Source organism: Hylaeus volcanicus, chromosome 4 (assembly GCF_026283585.1).
Source record: "Hylaeus volcanicus isolate JK05 chromosome 4, UHH_iyHylVolc1.0_haploid, whole genome shotgun sequence".
In the NCBI taxonomy this organism is placed as follows: domain Eukaryota; kingdom Metazoa; phylum Arthropoda; class Insecta; order Hymenoptera; family Colletidae; genus Hylaeus; species Hylaeus volcanicus.
The window spans coordinates 24,733,837-24,755,015 of NC_071979.1; the positions used below are offsets into that span (position 1 = coordinate 24,733,837).

The 21,179-nt window shown below is 49.5% G+C and overlaps 1 protein-coding gene across 1 annotated transcript; it reads right to left on the reverse strand.

Annotated features, from left to right (window-relative positions):
* Positions 1-1,181: 1,181 nt before the first annotated feature.
* Positions 1,182-20,857, reverse strand: LOC128875499 (dynein beta chain, ciliary). Its single transcript, XM_054121133.1, has 36 exons — positions 20,620-20,857; positions 20,332-20,564; positions 19,977-20,242; positions 19,415-19,821; positions 18,634-19,061; positions 18,292-18,533; positions 17,954-18,221; positions 16,864-17,407; positions 16,475-16,792; positions 15,941-16,295; positions 15,425-15,696; positions 14,954-15,334; positions 14,741-14,889; positions 14,440-14,469; positions 13,851-14,096; positions 13,248-13,779; positions 12,616-13,180; positions 10,148-12,541; positions 9,472-9,833; positions 8,925-9,401; positions 8,432-8,696; positions 7,981-8,330; positions 7,349-7,611; positions 6,988-7,284; positions 6,745-6,914; positions 6,052-6,355; positions 5,512-5,981; positions 4,817-5,371; positions 4,121-4,421; positions 3,783-4,064; positions 3,408-3,709; positions 3,210-3,337; positions 2,564-2,778; positions 2,154-2,510; positions 1,930-2,094; positions 1,182-1,481 (listed from the first exon to the last, which is right to left on the reverse strand). The coding sequence occupies exons 1-36, from the start codon at positions 20,855-20,857 to the stop codon at positions 1,182-1,184; spliced, it is 13,431 nt and encodes a 4,476-aa protein (XP_053977108.1).
* Between the last annotated feature and the right edge of the window lie 322 nt (positions 20,858-21,179).

Genomic DNA, 21,179 nt, shown 5'->3' on the forward strand with positions numbered 1-21,179 from the left:
TGATACGTTTAAGCCTTGTTCCAACTAGTCGAGGATTAAACGCGCCAATCCTGCCAGTAAAAAGAAATTACGTCTGCGAATGAGGCCTCGGACTTAAAACGGACCATTCGTTCGCAGGATCGAGGATTTTTTCAACGAAGCGCTCCCCGAAGGTTTGAGCAGGCATCAGCTGCATTAGTTAACAGGTTGATCAACAAGAGTTTATCGTCCCTCTGTCTTAAAGGGGCAAACAGCGCGGACCGTTGCCGACCTTGCGAGGCCGCCGTATAAAATCCTCCGTCGAAGGGACGGGAAGAAACCGGGAGGGCAAACATTTTTCCTCGCCCCTTCGAGAGCTAATAACCTCTGCATATTTGATGGGATTTCATTCTGTTGCGAGAGATCGTTCCCCGAGAGCGAATCGCTGCGCGCTTCGACGTTCCCGTCAGTAAGGGAAATCTAATTTCTTCCGCTAACACGATACAATTTTGATCCAGCGTCGCAATCTGAAAGCTTTTATGTCCCCGAGGCGGCCGGAGCTCTTGTATCCTCCTGCGTTTTCACCTCGAGGTTCCGTTCCGTTTCTATCTTTACTCTCCTGGTTGTCGAATTCAACCAAAGGGACTCGTCGTATACGATTCCCGCTTCCTCGTCTGTTCAAAATTTGATAAGACCTGGAACTAATACTGGGAAAATCCTGGTACAGTCGAATCAAAATTTTTAACACGCTAATCTACTTTCTTCCGTCGAACTGGTTCCATTCAGGGGCTCCTATCGGCGACTATCGATCCAGAAACATCGAGGGAGGGTTTTGTTTCGAGGAATGACAGATAATTTCTTCCCTTCGCTCTGTCCCGGGACAGTCTGTCCCTCGCGCAGAAAACGAGGAGCTGCTCCTCGGAGACCGCGCGTCGGTTTTCTTCTGTCTTACGGTTTATTAACTCTCGGTCGATTAGTCGACCTCGCGATATCCTCCGTTCGATGAGTCCTTCGGGATTTACGCTCGAATTATTCTCTTCTTCCTCGGCCGCAATTACGGACCGCGTCCACTCGTATATTGGAGTCGGTCCACGAAGGGGGTCATTTATTTTTTAAGGACCGGATTTGAGCGACCCTCCCTTAACTACAATCTGAAAGACTACCGTCTTGAGTTTGTCTATTCTAATATAAACCTAATTTAGAAGCTAATACGAAAGAACGATTCAAGTTTGAAGCAGCAACGCAACGCCAGCCAGAGTCCACTTGGCCGGCTTCTCCTTGGTCTTCAGGTTGAATGTCCACACGTAAGTGGGTCCTCGAGTCCGAGTTTTGTAGACAGGACACTCGTACATGTTTCGTAGATCTTGTTTGTCCTGAGTGATCGCGCGCACGTTGATCACTGGCATCGCCGGGAACAACTCCTTGGGCTTCGAGTCCACTATGACGCCAGTTTGAACGTCCCATCGCGCTCCCTCCATGAAGATTCCGTGGATGTATGCGCCATCCCTGGGGGCCGACCTAACGTCGAAACCATAAAACAAATACAGTCAGTCTCATAAATATTCGTATCCTCTGTATCTACCGACGAAATTTGTCTAAATTAAATGACAGGTTTGATGTTTAAAATAAATAATTCATTAGCAGTGATTCATCAGCAATTTTGGATATGCGTAATCTAGCTGAACATGTTACATAATGATATGCTGTGATTGTCTCCATTTTTCTGATTGTTATTGTATCGTATTTGATATCAAGAGCATATTGCCCGTAAATAAAGTATTTTTATTATTATAAATATGTACGTAAATAGACTTCGCACACATATATATATAATAAAAAGTTTATTTGGAAACATCAAACCTATCAATCAGTTTAGACGAATGTCTTCGATAGACATAAAAGGTACGAATACTTATGGGATTGGCTGTATATTAATTCTTCGATCACAGGTTATCTAAATGGACGCACAATAACGCAAATAACGTACGTAAATTCCTCCTTGTTCTTCTTCGTCACGTCACACTGCAAGCACATCTTGTCCAGAGGCAGCTCCTGCCTCCTGGCTGTCGACTGCATGATGGCTGTCAGTAAGGACTGAGGGTTGAAGAATCCAGCCAACCAAACCGAAGCTGGTAACTAAAAACAAATCCTCCTAGATTCTTTCCCAGCAGGTGGATACAAGCTTGCCGTCTTACAATGAAATCGGTAGACCAAGTCTCCAGTTCCCTGATGCGCAACAAAAGGTCGACGAACCAAGCAGCGAGCCCTAGAAGAGAGGGATAGGCTCTTTGGGTCCAGACTGGTGGCACTTGATCGAGAAACAGCGCGTTCTCCAGGTCCTCCATGTCCGAGGTGATGGTCAGCTCTCCCTTGAGACCTAAATCCAGCTCACGCAGGGATCGTTTGATTTCGATCGTCAGGTAGTTCATCCTCTCGCACTCTTGGAACGCCACGATCACGTACGGCGTCCTCTCCTCTACTTTGCTCATTATCTCGACTACGTTGAACTCGTCCGGCAGTTTCTCCATTATTTCGTCCAGTATTTGCTTCACCTTCGAACATGTTCGATTGTAGCGTTGCCTCGTTAGAAAAGTCGAACGATTACCTTGTCCTCTCTGGTCACCGTCTGACCACCCGAACTGCCCGCGTCCCGTGGCTGCATCTCGAACACGGTCTTGAAGAGATTCTCGGCGGTCATCGACAGGAAACCTATCTCTGCGTTTGGGTGGAGCCCGTAGAGGTAAGGTGACTCTGGTGGCATAGCCTCGTCGATGTACCCGTGATAGCCTGCTAGGTCTGTATTCGGAGGCGCTGGGAATCCTTTGAGACGATCGATGATACAAGTTATTACCACTTAACCCTTTGCACTCCGAATTATATATCAACAGCTCCCAACGCTTTTAAGTGTTCTTTTTTTTTAAATGTACTTAACCTCTTCAGGGACTATTTCTTCTTGTTATTATCAAATTTTTGTTCTTTGTACTATCGACAGCAATTATAATTATAAAAATCTAAACGTCCACATATGTGGCCAAGGGCGTGAAGAGGTTAAATACCAGTTTTATTCTTACTTTTGTTGTATTTTGTAACTTTCAAGTGTATGATATCTCTTGATACAATTTTCTTTGCTATATACTTGGACATGAAAGGAGCACCTGAGATAAACATTGACGTCGAGTCGCACTCTACATAGGAGTGCAAACGGTTCTAAAGATTCTAAAACATCCGAGACCGCAAAAGAAGCCTTTCACCTGGCGCCAACTGCAGTTCTCCGTCGACCAAATCGGGCTGCATCAGTTCCTCCAGGTACGAGACGCAGAGTCTTCTATCCCAGTCGTCGGTGATGTGTCCTCCGTACATGATCTCTCCAAACAAGTATCTAATTCAATTAGCGATAATTAGTACGCTTGCGAAATGTTCGACGGCGACCAAGAAACCCCAACGCCCACCTGAGATCCTCCCAAGGCACCTTGGACGTCGCTTCCAGGTAATTGTAGAGCACGCTGACGCTGATGTGCAGGTCGCCCACGTTAAAAGGGTAGACCTTGTTCCAGCCCTGAGGTCCGAATTTCCGACGCTCGGCGACAACCGCGTGAAAGTAGCACAGGGAGAACAGGATCGCCTTGAACTCCGCTTCCTTGCTGCACATCTCCAGAGTTTCCTGGGAGAAGTTGTCCAAGGCTTTGTGCAGGTTCGCCTGCATTCCCGTGGGCGGTTCGTTGGTGATCTTAATGGACGACTCGAGGATCCCCTAATTTGTCTGGTTTTAGCGTCGTGTCGACTCGAAACGCATTCGAGGGGAAGGGGGAAAGATCGAAGCTTACCTGAGGGATGATGTGTCCCGCGGGCGTGCTGGCTGGTTCCGCGCTCATGAAAACTCTATACTCCGAATGAGAGCCATCGGCAGCTATCTCCAACTTCTTCTCCAACAGCGGCAGCCACTTTTTGACCAAGTGGATGTTCTGTAGGATTACCCAATGGCCGCTCTTGGCCGCCTCGTCCATCGCCTGTTCCGCAACGGTCTCCTGGCCTTGGCCAAGCGACACGTTGTGGAAATTCTGATTGTCCAGCGTGTATCCCAAACGACGTCCCAAATCTTCCACGTCCTGGTCGAGCAGAAATCGCGTAGATTCGACGAACGAGAGGAATTTTGTACACGTACCTTGAGAGGATTGACTCCGGGGGAAAGGATGAAGAAAATTGGAGTGCTAGGACTGGTCTCCTCGAACGACTTGGCGAATTCGACCGTTCTACCCTCGATGTACCTGGGACCAAGTTTCTCCTCGATGAATGCTGCGATTGCGTAAGTCATTCTGTCAGGTCGCAGGGCTCTCAGCATGCACAGACGCTGGATGGTCGTTTTATTCTTCCACTCCTGCGGGAATTTCTCTCTCTCGGGGCACTCGCACTCCACCAGCTTCTTCCATCTCTTCGCTGATCCCTCTATGTCTCTGTCTAGATTACTACGCAGAGAAATATACAACGTCTCTTACGCGAGGGCCAACGAAAGCCCGGTGGGTTCCATATATCGTAGGTAACAGGGTTCAAAAGGCTCTGGCTCGCGCAAAAATTTATTCCACGAGGAGCAGGTGTCATCGTACGGTTCAAGGAGATAGGGTGGGTTTAAAAAATATTTCATCCGTACAAAGTAAACTTGGCAGATGAGAGAAACCCTTTGCACTCCAGATTCTTTTATTTCAGTACGGTTCTGTCGAGTCTGACTCGACATAGGAGAGCAAAGAGTTTATTTCTGCGTACCGATGTTACGAGCATTGAAGCATTTCTGTGCGGTTCTTGTCGAATTCGTGGAAGTTTGGGCGCCAAAGATGGCCACGGGTAGCCGTCTCGAACTGCTTACCGGAATTCCTCTCGACTGGCGAGGCTCCTTATTCCGCCCCAGCTGGTGTTGGTGAGAAAATCAACGGGCGACGTGACGTGAGGCGTTACGGGGAACCGTAAGAGGAAGTCCAGCTCGCCAGCGGTCACCTCTTTTCTCGCCAGGAGGATCTGAAACGCCATCTGAGAGGCGAAGATGAGTTTGTCGCACTCGAACAGCCCTCTGGTCGTGTACATGAACACGGAGTAGGTGATGCACTCGATCAGATTTTTCACCCTCCCGGAAACGTCCGGGGCGGGATCGGCCTTCGAGATGGCCTTCTGAAACACCACGCTGAAAGCTTTCAACGAGAATTGATAGATTGGATTGATGGTGTTGAGATCGTTTAGGATAAAGTAGAGCAGAGAGGCCCTCGCTGCCGCTGGTCGATACAATTCTCGCGCGGCGTCGATCTCCCGGCTGGTTCCTCGAGCCTCCGTGACCTTCGATTCGATTTCCGCCGCGGTCCTCTTGGTCGTCTCCAGATTCTCCACCAGCGACGTGTCTTCCAGGACGTTGCTGCCAGCTGACGACAATCTGCGGCCAGAATTGCAATTTCACCGTTCGCTGGAAACGCTTTCGTTCGCCGGCGTAGATGTCGTCGGACGATACGAGATATAAATCATCTACGAAAGAAGGAAATGGAAATGGAAAATGGTCCCTCGGACGACGCATACCTCGATAAGAGAGAGTCTTCCAAACTGTTGAGGGTGATCTTGAAATCGTTCTGCTGCCTGGTGAGCTCGGCCTTCAGCTCCTCCAGGTCCGGCCTCTCGGCTTTCACTACTTCGGCGAGCAGTTGATCTTCGAGACCGTCCCTCGTCACCGTGAAATTAATTAGGGTTGTTTGAGCCTGCATCTCGGGCTTGTAATGGGGATTGGCGAGCTTCGTGTGCAATAGCAACCTGAAGAGCGGATTGTATTCGACCTCCTTGTCGCCGATCTTAATCGCGCGACCCTTCTTAATCAAGTTTCGGCCCAGCAAAGGGTCCAGCACAGGATCCACCGTTTCGCCGATGTTCTCCACCAGGACCGTAGACCCCGTCGCCAAGGACTGCTCGATAACGTCCAAGTAACCCTTCTGGCCTAATCTGATCACCCTAAGTTCCTCCCCATATTTCTGTTTGATCCACTTGATACCCTGAAGCTGTAGAAAATTAAGGATTTAATCGTTTAAGATTCAGACGTCGTGAGACGTTCGCGATGGAATCAAGTACCTGGGGATCAATCATTAGAGGCCAGCGATCCGAGTTGGTCAGAATGGTGGCGTTCTCCGTCGACATTCTGTCGTTTGGCAGACCTTCGTTGTTCCACTTGGCGATTTGAGTATCGTCAGTTAGCAGCGACAGGGGATCCAAGCCTTCGGTGATGGGAACAGTTGGCTCCACGGTCCGTAGAAACGGCATCCATTGTTTGTGCTGCAAATCCTGTCGGAACTGTTTGGTGAAACATCCGACGTAGGATATGAAAGCTGTCACGAGGAGCACGTCACCCGGTAGCGTAGATGCCTGTTGCATGAAACTTGAACGGTATTCCATGTTAGTATTCCAAGGGCCAGTACCTGTGTCTGAGGGGCACACCTGACCCCACCCGAAGGTGATGTGTTTGTAAAACGACAAACGAGCACGTAACAGATGATTATTAGTACCAGTTGCCACTGGTAGGGGTTCTTATTCTAACGAACCCACCATAAGGCGATCAAGAAAGGATAGAAAGACAAGCCCTCTCCATTTTTACATTTCATCGAGGCAAGTACTTGGAGTCCTCGTTTAAACTCTTTCTAACTGGTGAAGTCTATCGCCATCGACCACACCAGGGGACGGACCCCAACGAAACTTGATCAAAGCATCGGACGATCTATTTATCAGCTATCTATCAGAACTCAGAGATCAACAGACATTGATTCTTACTTAGCCACCGAATCCGCCCATCGCACGTTTTCCGAGGCCAGGCCTCCTACCAGTCTGTTAGCCAGCGCGATGGTGGCGTTGGTCGCGTCTGCCTCCTGCTGGCACTTGAGCTTCTCGGACGTCGCTTGTTCGAAGTCTGCCGTCAGCTTCCCTAATTGCTCCTCCAACGACTGTTTCGGAAACAACACTCGTTCTGAACTCGTTCAAACAAGCCCCGACGCTACTAGACCGCGCTCTACCTACCGCAACTTTGCGTTTGATTCCTCCTAGCTTCTCCTGAGCAGCTGCCAGCTCGGCGTTCGCTTGAGCGAGGGCTTTCCTCTTCGGTTCCACGTCGCAAAACACCTCGTAGAACTTGATGATGTTGATGACCCAGGCGCAAAGGCCCGCGGCTGCAGCGGATTTAGACCTGACGAACTCTGGCTCGAACTCGGAGTCCTTCAGGTACGGTTGGATCGCCTTGATCACCTCTGGATGGATGTTCTCCTTGTCGTAGTTGATCAAAGAGTCGAGGAAGGTGTCCACTTTCGCCATCACGATCTGCGAAACGAAACGGTATAGCGTGGTCTCTCTCGAGGAAGCATCTGTGACCTCGTCTTCGTACCTTGGCAGCCTTCCAACTTCTGTCCTTGGGCACTTTACCAGACGGTGCCAGGAGGACCATCACGGCTGCCGTCACATTCGTCACAGCTCCAGGAGGCGAACCGAACGATTTCAGTTCCGTGAGATTCGCCTTGTTCAGGGTATTCAGGGCTTCCTGGGCGGCCAACAACGCCGGCTCCGCCTTCAGCAGATCCGCCTCGCAGTCCTTCTGTTTCTTCGACACTTCCTCCGCTATTATGGCGACCTTACATTCCTCCTCATCGGCTGAATACGAACAGGAAGCAAATTTTAAAGCCCTCAGGGATTGTAGCATGCGAATACGCAGCTAAAGTACGGGCTTAGTAATCCCGAGATACCCTAGCTAGATGGGGGCCAACAGACGCGTACGAAAGACAAGACTAACGTAAATGTAATATACAGAGTTACAATAACGCGAACTAAGCAAAAATTAAGGAGTTATGGAAGGTAAAGTAACTTCAAGAAGAATAGGAATAATTGTATGACGATGTATGGGTTCAGTCCAATAACTAAAGTGAATCTAAAGTTTAAAAAACCAACCAAACCAAGCAAACTTTGAAAACGTTCCAATCTACCTACGATAATTCGAGAATCACGGTACACTCCGTACGATACCTATGGCCTTCTCCTTCTGCACTTTATCGGTCTCGATACCGACAATGGCGATCAACGCGTCAGCAGCGTCGTTCTTCTGCTGCAGCTCCACCTCCTGTACCGCCAGCTTCTCCTTCAGCTTGTCCACTTGCACAGCCGTCGATCGAAGCTTCTCCAATCCGTTCTCCAGTCTGGCCACTCGCGCGCGAAGCTCCTTCGCCTTCGCTTTCAACAACTTGGCGTACAGGCTGATCTGCTCCAAGAACGACTTCGGCGTGGTGTAGTTGTAACGACGCTCGCTGGCCAAATAATGACGACTCGCGGCGTTGACGCTCGTGTGAGCGTGGGCCATGAATTTTGCCGCCGAATCTCTGCGTTCGGGGGAGCATCGAGTCGTTATATTAGTCGGAGTTGCTATTAAAACGGCACGCGTCTCGAGCAAGTTACCAGCGTCGATATTCAAACGCGATACCTATAAGCCCCGGGAAGTTCGTCCAACTCCTGCAGGAACCTCTTCGACACGGACATCAAAGCTTCTTGCGGCCATTCGTGAAACCAGTTTATCGCCGTGCAATTTATTATAGCTGGGAATTTCCTCGAGCGTACCCTTAAAGTGGATCCCACAGGGGAGAAGCAGAGAACTATTCGAAGTTGTCTGCGCACCCGGTCGATGAAGAATTTCCAGCAGTTCTCGCGGGTGTCCAACATACCCGCGCCCTTCACCTCGTTGCGGACCCCTGTGAACGTTTACGACCCCAACGAGTAATTGGCATCTTAACCCTTTATAGGCCAGAATTCTCTGGTAAGAGAATTCTTTCTTTTCCAATTAAACCTAACAGACGAGCGTAGAAACTTAAAAATCAAACATCCCTCCCCTTCCTTAGTTATAACAATACCAGTGACCTATAAAGGGTTGAAGTTGGTACTTTTGAAAAATGCCAACTACACAGCAACTATCCAACAACCTGCTATTATATTTTCCACTTCGTCCTCGGCGAACAGGTCCGGCACTTCGCCAGAAGCCAGCATGTCGTTGATCAGCACCAGGAACTGCTCGTTAGGCACCTGCGCGTCGGTCATCAGGAAAACTATGCCCAAGTTCTTCAAGCCCGACTTCGAGTACAGAACGGCGAGCTCCAGCTTGAGATCCGCGATCCCGTAACCCTTCTTCAGCTGAATTTGGAAGACCTCCAGGGAGCTTATGAACGCGGCTAATCGCGACAAGCTCTGCTTGCCAGAACCACCTACGCCCACCAATAAAGCGCTGCCTCTGGGGGACTCCAATATTCTGTTTATGCGACAAACGTGCATCATGGCGTCCTCGAACAGCACCAGATTCATAGCTGCCACCAGGTCGTTATAGCTGGCCATCGCCTCCGATAGCAACCGGTGCAACGTAGTCCATTCGTTCACGGGCATATACTTCGGCTCTCCAACGCCGCCTGGCGATTCGATATCCTTCAGTGTCTCGAAGAACGTCGCAAATTTTACAAACCGCTCGAAAGTATTCACCTGCAAAGTGACAGTAGATGTTGGGTTTCTCCAGGATGGCGCCCTCGTCCACCTCTTCCACATTCTTCTTCAAGATGTCCAACTGCAGCTTCGAGAAGCTCTCTATGTCCTTCTCGTCCGTCAGCTTGTCTCCGTACACGCGATGCGTCTCGTGGAACCAAAGCCTGATCAGATCTATCGGTGACTGCAGACACTCGTTGCCGCTGAAGAGCAATCCTTGGAAGCAATTGGACAGGTCGCGGAGGTTGAAGATGTAGTGGAACTTGACCGCTGTCGGTAGGAACATCTGGGCGCAGCGGTGGTGCAGCTGGATGGAAGCTTGCACGACGTTCTTGCAGAGCTCGGTGACGCAAGACGGAAACCTGTAAAACGCTCAGAAATCAGAAAATCTACAAGGTTCGCTCTTTGCACTCTGTCCCACCTCGTCGCAAAGTGTGCGAACAGGAATCGCGCTACATAAAATAATCTAACTTTGGAAACGTGACCGTTTTTGGCATTATTAGACTCGATTATAAATTCTTATAGCTTTCTTGAAGCGTTGAGATCCATAAATTCTTTATGTTTGCGGTGGTGTTGCTAACAAAACTTGTTAGGCTTACGATGTTCCCTCGTAGGGGACATCCGAGTGCAAAGGGTCAAGTTATCCAACTCCCTTGCGTACTGTTTGAAACGGTACCTGTGCTCGACGTTTGACAGGTGCTGCGACAAAATGGAGGCGTAGATGGTGGTCAGAGAGTCGGAATTGGGGAAGCTGACAGCAAAAACTGAGAAGTGTCTCTGCAGCCTCGGGTTGATGGTGAACGAACCAGCCGTGGGGTTCATGCAGCTTACGTATTGGCAGTTGTGGATGTCCTTCAACGTCAGCTTCGTTCTGTCGTACCAGTGGCCGTAGTCCAAGTGCTGACGAATCATCGTGTGAGGTTGAACAGTCCCGTACGCGTCGACTTCGGGCATGTTCAAGTCGTCGATGAAATACACCAAAGTCTTGTTCCCTGGCGGACCGTAATTTCTGCCGGCTTTCTTCTCCAACGACTTCTCCAGGATCTTCTGCAGCATCTCAGACGAGGTGTAGAAGTTGAAGGGGACGTTGGCCACGGCGTAATTTTCCGGTAGATGGAGGAGTTTCTCGGCGACGAGAACGGTTTTTCCGCAGCCAGCAGTGCCCACTAGCATAACAGGATGTCTTTCAGCCATCAACAGATCCAAGAAGTACTTGATCCTGATAGACTCGGCTGTGTAGACTAGAACCGCCTGTAGAGGCATCTCGGAGTCCAGCTCGAATTTAGGCAGGCGTTGCGTCCAAGGAACGAAGCTCTTCGTCTCGGCGTCGATATAGTAATCGAACACGGTACCCTGATTAGGAAATCTGATCTGCTTGAACTCGTTGGTCCACCACTTGCTGAACTCCACTCGATAATCGATGGTCTGATCCTGAAACATGGAGGAACCGAACGCCCAAACAGCGGCGAACACAAAGTAGAGCTCGTAGTGGTCCTTTAGAAAATCGCCGCCAGTTAGCTCGGGCCTCAGAAGACAGTGAAGAAGATGGCACAACATCTCGACGTGTGCCATGTCCGCGATAGGGGTTATTTTCTTGAACCTGGTTCTCAGAGTCTCCAAACAAGGAGGGATATACTTGTCGAACAACATCACCAAGTTGGACTTCTCTATCGGCGACGTCCTCTTCTCTACCCAACTGGTGACGTAGGGATTCCAGCCCAAATCTTGAGGATTGATGTACAAGATACCTGCTCGGGACACCGTGGCCGGGGTGGCGGTTCTTAGATTCGATATCTCGAAGAGCAGCCTCATGACAGGCGTCAAAGCTATCCTCTCATTGCTGGCCAAAGTCAAAACTTTGTTGTCGTCCATGACGGTGTTCAAAGACTCGATCCACATGGGATCGATGTCGCCATCCAGGACGATCCACTTCGGGTTCTCGCCTCCCAGATTCGCCTGCTCCCTCATGATCACCGAGAACAATCCGTCCTTCCACTCTCTGGTTGCTGGATTAATTATCCCAAACAGTTCGTCGTTGGTGACAGCCTTTGGGTTCAGGTCGTTGTACACAGGCTTTCTCCTCATGTTCTGATAGGTTCTAAACAGGGTCTTCCATACCTGAGTCTTGCCCGATCCAGCGATACCAACGATGAAAACAGAATGCCTTACTTCGAGCAGTTCCTCCAGTTGAACGACCTTCAGGATAAACCCATCCTCTGGCTGGAGCAGCAGATCGGCTGCGGCTTGCTTCACCATCTTCTCGAACTCGACGTCTCGTTTCCTGGGAACGTCCAATGCGGGGAACAGGTCGGCTATCAAGCCCATGAAGACGGGCAAATCGTCCGAGACGACTTTTGGAATATTGAAGTCCCTGAGGGCTCTCATGAGCACTTCCTCTTCCGGTCTGCCAGGGTCACCCCTCTTTAAACTTCCAGCGACGACCAGGACGGACTTTATCGCTCTCAGTCCCCAGTCGTAATGATCCTGCTTCGACAACAACTCCTTGCACAGGGTGTAGAGCGTGATAAACTTTCTAGCCAAGATCCTGGCGTCCTGGAAGCCCTCTGCCACCAACATGATCTCGCAAATCAGCTCGAAATCCGGAACGACCATAGCGCAGGGTCTGAAGAGTGCCTTCAAGTTCTCTGGGAGTTCTGTGCGACCAGCGTAACCAGGGTTCATGGTGATGAATATGCCCACCGTAGGTTCCAAGCTTATCGTCTCTCCCATAAAATTAAACTTCTCCTTTTTGTCCCTGATGGCGTCCTGAATCGACTTCACTTGCACGGCGACAACGGACAGGACCTCCACGGTGATCCGATTGAACTCGTCGAAGCAGCCCCATGCACCTGTCTGAGCCAGACCTTTGTAAATATTCCCGCAGGATTTGTAGTCCATTTGTTCCGAACAGTTGAACACGTAGACCATTATGCCTAGAGCTCTGCCTAGATCCTTGGTAGTCTCCGTTTTACCCGTGCCTGCTGGCCCTGCTGGACCACCGCCCATGATCAGGTGGAGGGACTGGGTCAGAGTTATGTAACACCTGTCCGTCAGAGGCGTTATGACCAACCTGAAACAATAGCATATACACGTTAACTTCCCCTTTCCTTCGGTAACGATCGTTCGTTGGACGCGAGCTTTAACCTTGGCGTGTTTCCCAAGTACTCGTGCGAATATTTGAACTCCGCGTCGCAAATATTGGCGAAGCAATCCTTTTCCTTCTCGTCCCAGCGGTGGCGAAGTTGACTCTGCCATTGGAAGGCCTGGGCAGTCTCCACCTTGGACTGCACCAGCTTGGTCACGACATCCCTCGAGTGCACGTCGATCGTGCAAATCGTCATCACCTTCTGTCTCTCCTGCTTCGTCAGTTCCCCTATCAGCAGCGTGATGAGGATACTCAACTGGGAGATCTGTTTCTTAAGGTAGTCTTTCAGCGAGTTGTCGTAGCCCTCCTCCAGCCTGGCGAACGCGATGTTCACCTCGGTGGTCCACCAGATCTGCGTGCCGCAAAGAGACACTTGCGCTGGATAGTCGAACAGCCATTGCTCCCTCGGTTTCTCCTCGTAAGAGACGACAGCCTCGCTGAAGTAGTGCCTTATGGAGACTCTCATGGCCCGCTGCAGACGGTTCAGCCAAGCCTCGACTGGCCCATCGCAGTTCATCTCGCAGTTGGCGAATTCTACGTACTCTCCATCCTTGGCGAACATACCTTAACAGATTGTTAAGACAGTTACGAAATATAGCAAGGAATTGCAATTTACACTCGAAACTCTTACCCAACACGGCCCTGGAAGATTTGGCAATCTCCTCGCCGAACTTGAGTCGCGCCATGGAATCGAACAGTTTGGTCAGGTGCTTGGCCACGACCTCCGGCTGGTTGCCGTTCGAGAGAACGTCTAGCAAGTCGCTAGACGAGACAAAGTAGAACCTTGGAAAGGCCAGGCGTTTTGTCTCCAGATACTCCGCCAGAGCTTTCTCGCAGAGAACGAGCTCCTTCTGCAGGATGTCGAGGGCGGACACGAGGCCTTCCTTGTTCGTTGCCTCGACGACGTTGGGCGTCTTCGCCATCTCCTCGGTCATCTCTTTGAACTGCTTATCGATTCGGTCGAACCTCTCGGCATCCACTGGGAGCTGCCTTCGTATGTCCTCGGAGGACGTGAATATGCTCTCGAGGTGCATCCACGTTCGTTGCACCTCGAACCAGACGGTGGTCACTTGATCCGCGATGCTCAGCTTCCTCTGCCAGCTCGACACTTCCTCCAAGAAATGAGCGATGAACTTGGAGGTGATCAGATTCTGCAGTTGCACCTGAGAAAGCCAAGAACCCCATTCGCAACCCTGTCAGATCATCGGAGCGTCTAAATCTAACCTGTCCTAACCTGATTCTCTTCCAGGGTCTCTATCAACTCTTCACTGGCTCTTATCAATGTGGCTCCAGTCCTGGCGTGAGTCTCCTTCTCGAATTCCATTTTGGACCACGTGACGTTCAGTTCCCTCATGTATTTCTCCATCGACATTTCTTTCACGGCCTTGTCCACGATATTCTTCACCTCCTCTTCGCAGTCGTGGAGATTCAGCTCCAGCAGGTCCGCCAGCGTGGTCGAGGCGTCCATTACGAATCGCACCTAATCGCAGAAATCTCTGCTGACCATGTTCTCCAGTGCTTTAACCTTTGCGAAGCTCGATAACGAATTCGACAAAAAGAAACGCGAGGGTGATGCCAGGTGAAGCACGAATCAAAGAACTCGTATCAAATGATTCAGAATTTATTTAACGGAATATGTACAATGAAGCGTATAATGAACGTGTTACAAAATTATGCTGCATGCTCTGTGAATTGTTATCGTTCCATGGGGTATGCCAGTGCTTATGAGACGCGTTCTACTCTGGTGTCCAATGTACGAAGATGAACGAAAGAACGAAATATCGATGAAAACGTAATCGTGCGCGTATTTACAGTGGACTTACGGTCATTTCTGGAGTCATGTCGCCCAGTTTCTGCAACACCGACAGCATATATACAGCGGTGCAACTATATCTAATCAGTATCGTGAGTACACGTTTCAAAATGTTTTCCTTCAAATTTTCCTAACTCTTATCCGACTACCTTAACGTAAAATATGTACATATATACAGACATTGGTATCAATGATGTAAAAAATAGTTATAAAAATGCGTAATCTTGTACAAAATAGGAGACTCAGAGATATCTATACTCCTGAATCGCTTTCTTGGCGTCCCTGACACGTTCTGTGAACCCTGGCGATACCTTGGTGCTGTTCATCAGCTGCCTCCAGTGCCTCTCTCGAATCGCTGGATTCTGAAGTTCCCCCACAGCCCTCAGGGACGTCAACATGTTCTTCACGGTCGCCTCCAGCGACACGTAGGTGTCCCAAGACCTCATCTCTTTGTCCAGGGCTAATTATTCCAAGAAACATTCCGTTTACACTCTGACTTCAGTCGATATACTTCGATTACCGACCTCGAATCTCCTTGGCGAACTTCTTGCACTCGATGTCCATGTTCTCCACGTCGATTTTTCTCCATGGCGTCGTCTTCCATCCCTCTATGCTGCTTCTGACGATGTTCGCGTAGTCCCACAGCTGCTTGAGCATCCTCAGCTCCCGTCTGCACTGCCTCAACACCTTGAACTCTGGCACGGTCACCTCGAACAAGGACGCGGACGCTTGTATGTCCTTCATCTGCGTCTCCAGCATCAGGATCTCCTTGTGACCCTCGTCGAGCAACTCGTACGGGTTCTGGCACTCGTACTTGAAGAAGTTGTAGCGTCGAAAAGCCTCTCGATAGTGCGTTATCGTCGTGTCGAACGCCGAGATTCGTCCTCTTATTCTGGACACCTCGCCTTTGTTAACACGAGTAATTTATTAATAGCTTGGCTCGTATGTTTTCAGATAGCTCGAACTTGAAAGAGGATAATTCAACGTTATCGTACCTGCCTGCAGAGGAGCCACTTGCTGCTTCACCATGAGTGCCAGCTTCTTCGTGTTGGACCATTGTTCCGGCAGTTCTTGAAGCAGCACGTTCACCTCCTCCGGTATGTCCTGGTCGTAAAACTTGAGCAGCTCGATGGTCTCCTCCAGTGGCTGGAACATCTCGTCCGTGGTCGGCTGTCTCTCTTTCACTTGCAGAAGGTAACCCATCACGCTGACGAGGCCAGCATAGTCGCCGGGTTGAATCGGTTGCAATAAACCTTCGTCTGCCCGCCTATCGAGCAGAATCGATGTCGTAAACGTTAGTCTGCGCGATCGTTAATTTAGAGCTTATTCTCTAAAAGTAGCAACTGCTTTCACTTTCTCGAGTAAGTTACTACTTTGTACGATTCTTAAAAATATCAAATTTAACGGTTATGGAAGAAACGAGAACTTCGTTCGCGCGTTCGGAGCGAACGTCGACAAGAAAGCGGCTTGTTTTTATCGGACGACGAAGGTCATTCCGCAGAAACAAACACCTTATAAACGATCCCAAATCCGAGAGGCTGCTGGTAACGCGATCGACCAGATGTCTCTTGAACATGCTCGACCATTTGCAGACCATGTTCAGCACCGACTGTCTAAAGGGTCTCAGGTCTACCCTGAACCAGCCACAAAACACTTTCGACGGTTCCATTTCCTCGATCTCGAGATAGAGGCCCTCGTAAAGGTCGATTTGCTCGCGGAATTGCTCCATTTTCGGCGGTGACCGTGCCGGCCCCTTGGGATCCTGGACGGCCACCATCTCCATTTCCTCCATCGTCAATTGCCGGCTATACTCGAGGAACTGTTGCATCACTATACCTCTGTCGTCCAACCAGAGATAGGCGTATCCTGATAAAATAAGATGACGAGGGATTACGTACGTACCATAACCGGGATGTTGGACGAAGCTGAATAAAAGGCACGACGATGATAATACGAATTCCTATCTCGCGAGAAAGCGTAAATGCATTTCTACGTATTCGTTGCATGGATGAAATTTCATTCGTCGATGAAGAAATTCATTTCACCTTCGAAATTGCTGCAGAACTCGGTGGCGTCTTCCACAGCGGTGGACACGTTACTCAGGATCTCGTTCTTCATTCCTTTGATATCGAAATCCTCCTCTAATTCCTCAGCGTATCCTACGAAGTCCTGTTTCAACCTCGGCACCAACGCAGCCATGCCAATGATGTCGTTCAAGAGACGAAGAATCAGCTGATCGAGCCCGTCTGGATCATCCGGTTCCAACGAAGGGACGTAGTAAAGATCGGGCTCTCTGAGCTCCAACTTTGCCTCCAAAAGCGGCACGTTTCGTCCAACGGAATCCATGTTCTCGACCAAGTATCCTGATAAGAACAACGAAATATAAATCAATCCGCGTGTCCTGGCTCTTAACTGAATCGTTGAAAATAGCGACCTAACGAGCACCCCACGGCTCTACGAAGGGATTCCATAACAATGCCATCGACGTGGTCCACGTATCTCCGCCAGGGTTCCTCCATTTCATCGGAAACTTGAAAAAGGACCTGGTTCTCCCCTAGCAACGAGTGAATCTGCTCCGCTGCTCTCTCGATCTCGCCGTAACGTTTGGATACTTTCTCCGGTCGCTCGTCGAAGGACAATAAAGCATCCTTACGGCGATCCTTCCTTTCAACGAGAGGAGTCCTGGTCCAGGGCTCCAAAATAGCTTTGATCTTCTCGACGTTCGTTTGGGCGGATTTTATACGCCTCCAGAGCCCCTCGACGAGCTCTCCCAGCTCCTCGATGTACTCCAGGACGCCGTCCGACCTCCAGCATAATTCCTTCTCTCCCCGGGACACGAGGGAATCGATCCTCGTTATCTCCTTCTCGATCAGTCGAAACTCGACCCGACTCGTGTTCTTGCAAATATTGTTGTACGAGTCCACCGTCGCTCCCAACAAAGTGCGAAACTTTCGGAAGGTTTCCACGTTCTCCGACACCTAACGAGGAATTTTAACACTCGATCCTTTATCAATGGTTAACGCATTGTTGACCGGCAATTTTACACAGAAGCGATTTCGTGTCATCGGCTATTATTTCGTAATTTTGTTCACTACTGAACTACCGAATGATATAAATCTAAATAACGAGAAAAGTATTGTTTGTTAAAAAGAATAAAAAAAATGACACGACGAGCAAAGCTTTTGCAATATTCTGTATCGCCCTGGGTTTCGTAAATTTATATAGATCAGGGCTTCTTAAACTTTCTTCATTCACGACCTCATTTATGATTGTAATTTTTTTTTCGTAACCCGAAAAATATAAAATAAAGATATGAGAAAGCAATAGCATAAAGAAAAGAGAATATCGAAGAGGAAATTAAATATTTTACATTAATATCTCGCGACCACAAGAATTCCCTAAGCGACCCATAGTTTAAGAAGCCCTGATATAGATCATGCAAGTGCAAACACGAGTTTACTCGCGACCGGTTAACAATGTGTTAATTAATTTTTAAATTCTTTTCTAAGCGAACAGAGGAGCACCTTGACAGCCTCGTAGGGTATATCCGACCGCGACATCTGCTTCAAATAATTCACTTCCTGCAAAACGGTCAGCAGCTCGGGGTCAAAGTTCAGCAACAACGCGGAATCCGTACCGCGAGCTAGAATATTGCGATTCAAGCCCACGTCGACGGTATTCGGCACAGTTCGAGCCCATTCCTCGAAGAGGTCGCTCTCCTTGTCGTTGAAAATCTTGATCAGCCTCTCGTACCGCCTCTCGATGTTTCGTCCCTCCTCGCTGCTCGCCATGCTGAAATCGTGAACCGTCTGGCGTCGACGCCTGGCTCGGCTAAGTCTGAATCTCTGTATAAGTCACTCACGGGTGTTGAATAGCTTTGAAAGATTGCACGGGCAGATCGACGCGTTGCCTCAGCATGCTGGTGAACGTCAAGGCCGCGGCCAGAGGCGGAAGATTAATTAGAGCTCCTCTGGTGCCGCGATTGAACAGCACCTCGACGACCGTCAGCTCGACGTTCAGCAGCTCCAGGATCCTGGAGTAACGATCCGTGAATTGTTTGCTTATCACTGGCCTGTCGAGCACCGAACCAGCGATGTTTATTAACTGGAACGTTAAGTTCAATTAAATCGCGAGTGAATTCCAACGAATCTGCGGATGAGAAGCTATGGGAATCTCTGCTTTTTATTATCGCGACGCCTTCTACCTTAAAGACGCTTTCGAGGTTCCCGCAGTCGTCAAACGCCTGACAGAGAATGGCCGCCAGTTTGCTATCCAGATCGGTGATCGACTCGTTGAATTTCATACAGTCGACGGCGAAAGATTCGTCGTCGGGCTCGAGGGCGTCGTTTGCTCGCACGGTGAACGACAAGAATAGTTGCTGGAACTCTTTGTAGACGTTGATGATCCTGCTGCTGAGAGATCGACCGAGTATACCGCCGATCTCGATCTTCTCCAGCTTGGAGAACTCCATGACGGTGTTGAAGAGCCACTCGATATCGCTCAGTCGCTTCAGGAAGGCGTCCAAGCGAGAGAAAACCGCGCTGGAGTTGAAGGTCCACGGCGGTGCGTGGGGCTTCATAGCTGGCATGTCTTTTCTGAGTTCGAACTGACGCTTGAACTCCTCTAGAACTCCTGAAGAACAATTTAAATGATATTTAAAACAGAACAGAGAGGTGAACTAGAAGACAAAGGTAAAAAAGTCTTGCGTTGTAAGAAAATGAAAACAATTCGAACAGATGCGAAACATTCGGTCACCTAGTGACTTTTAACTCTTTAAGCTATAACAACGTGTGAGATTCACGGTACAGAATTTGAAAAGCACGAGTCAGAGACGTCGTATGAAAAGCCACAAGGTATTTTATACTCGATTATGGCACGGCACGATGCCACAGTAAATCGTAGGCCGAATGGTTAATTGCGAATGTTTGACTAAACCGATATCGGATCCGCTAAAAGGAAATCGGTTTTCGATAAGTCAGCCCCACCTCTCGACATCTGAACGCGCTGCAGCGATTCGTCCACGTCGCTTTGGAAGATAGAAGTCGGATCGAGGAATCGACGAGCCTCCTGTATCAACAGGTTGCAAATCTGTCGTAGCACAATGATCACCTTGGAGGAGCTCTGATAGTAGGTGGATTTCGACCAGGCTAATCCTACCGAGTGTATCAGCGTGGCCATTAACGGCTTAGCCTCGGAGAAGTCGACCTCCTCGACCGTCTTGAAGCATCTGGCCAAAGGCGACAGATACAGCGATATCTCCTTCGCCTCAGCCATCGACGACACCACGTTTTCGAAGAGGGTGCGGAAGCACGGGAAGTACGCGCTGTCCGTCCTCTCCAGGATGCTCGCCATCTTCTTCACGCGATCCTCTTGCAGCTGGTCGTAGATGTACCTACGACAGGTGGGACGAAGAGGACATTTAGGACGTCTGCTTGGCATATATCGATCGACATGGTATAATGTTGGCACAGGTACTGGCCCTTGGACTACGTCAATGGAATAATACTATCCCTATCTACTTTCAAGCGTATCCGTAGTATAATCTACCTTAAATTTGCTAATCTAGCGGACCAGTACTCCAGCTCGACGTCAGGGGTGGGATTCTGCCCATTGTCGAAAGCCGCGTTGGATTCCTGAGTGACAACGTCGTTCACCAAATAGGCCCACTTTATCACGACACCTTCTATGGCGCTCTTCAAATACAGGTCGACGGCTTGCGCTCCCTGCGCTCTGACTAGCTTCTCCACCTCCGTCACTTTCTCCATCCCAGCTGGCATCGGAAGCACCGTCCTGCCGTTTACCTGACCCTTCACCTGTACGAGCGAATTAGATCACTGTATTCTCTATTTAAACTTTGGTAGAGTTGATCAAATGAAAATGAACATGGTGGTAAATATATTACTTGGTACAAGGTACCGCGCAGAGAGTGAACGTGTCTGCAGATGTCCTGGACCGCGACGTCGGGCAGATCCTTGTGGTTCTCCGGTTTGCTAAGAAGAGGAGCGAACACGTTGTCCACCAGAGTGGCCAACTGGTCCACCACACGAGAAGACAGGTCGCCTAGGATCAGCATCGCGGTGCACGCTTCCTTCTCTTTGGCCAGTGGCGTCTGCTTCACCTTCACCGCATAGATACCTAAATCATAAGTTTCAAGATAGAAGATAGAAGGATTTTCTTCATCCAGACTCACCTTTGGTTCTCAGGCAAGGTATGGGAAACGAAGTGGACGCGACTAATTGCGCATTCGGCGTCAGGACGACGAAGAGGACCGCTGGCAGAGGATTATCGAGAAAATCCAGCACGGCGTTCCGGTACTCCTCGGTGAGCAGCAGCCTGCCCCATTTCTCTGGCTTCAGTTTCAACGACTTCTGCACGAATCCTCCGATGTACTCCAGCCGAAAATCCGCCAGGCTATCCGACGTAGCCATTTCTGCGCTCGCGGGGGTGGAACGAATCTCCTATTAATTCTACAAAGTACCTATTAAGGCTTGCGTTGGGAAACGCATAGCGATTTCTGAGTAGAACCGACTCGCTTCGTTGGACTCGAGACTCCGGTACCATAGACTTCCGGATAGCGTGAATAAATCACAATTAAATCACTAATCATTGGTCATCCCTGTACAGGATGATCCTTCGAGGAGCTATCAGTCCCCATGCCACAGAGAAACTCCCACCAAGGTTTCAACGATATGCGACAGACACTTGATGGTATCGGTAGACCTTTGTACAGCCTTGCAACGCGACGCGGAA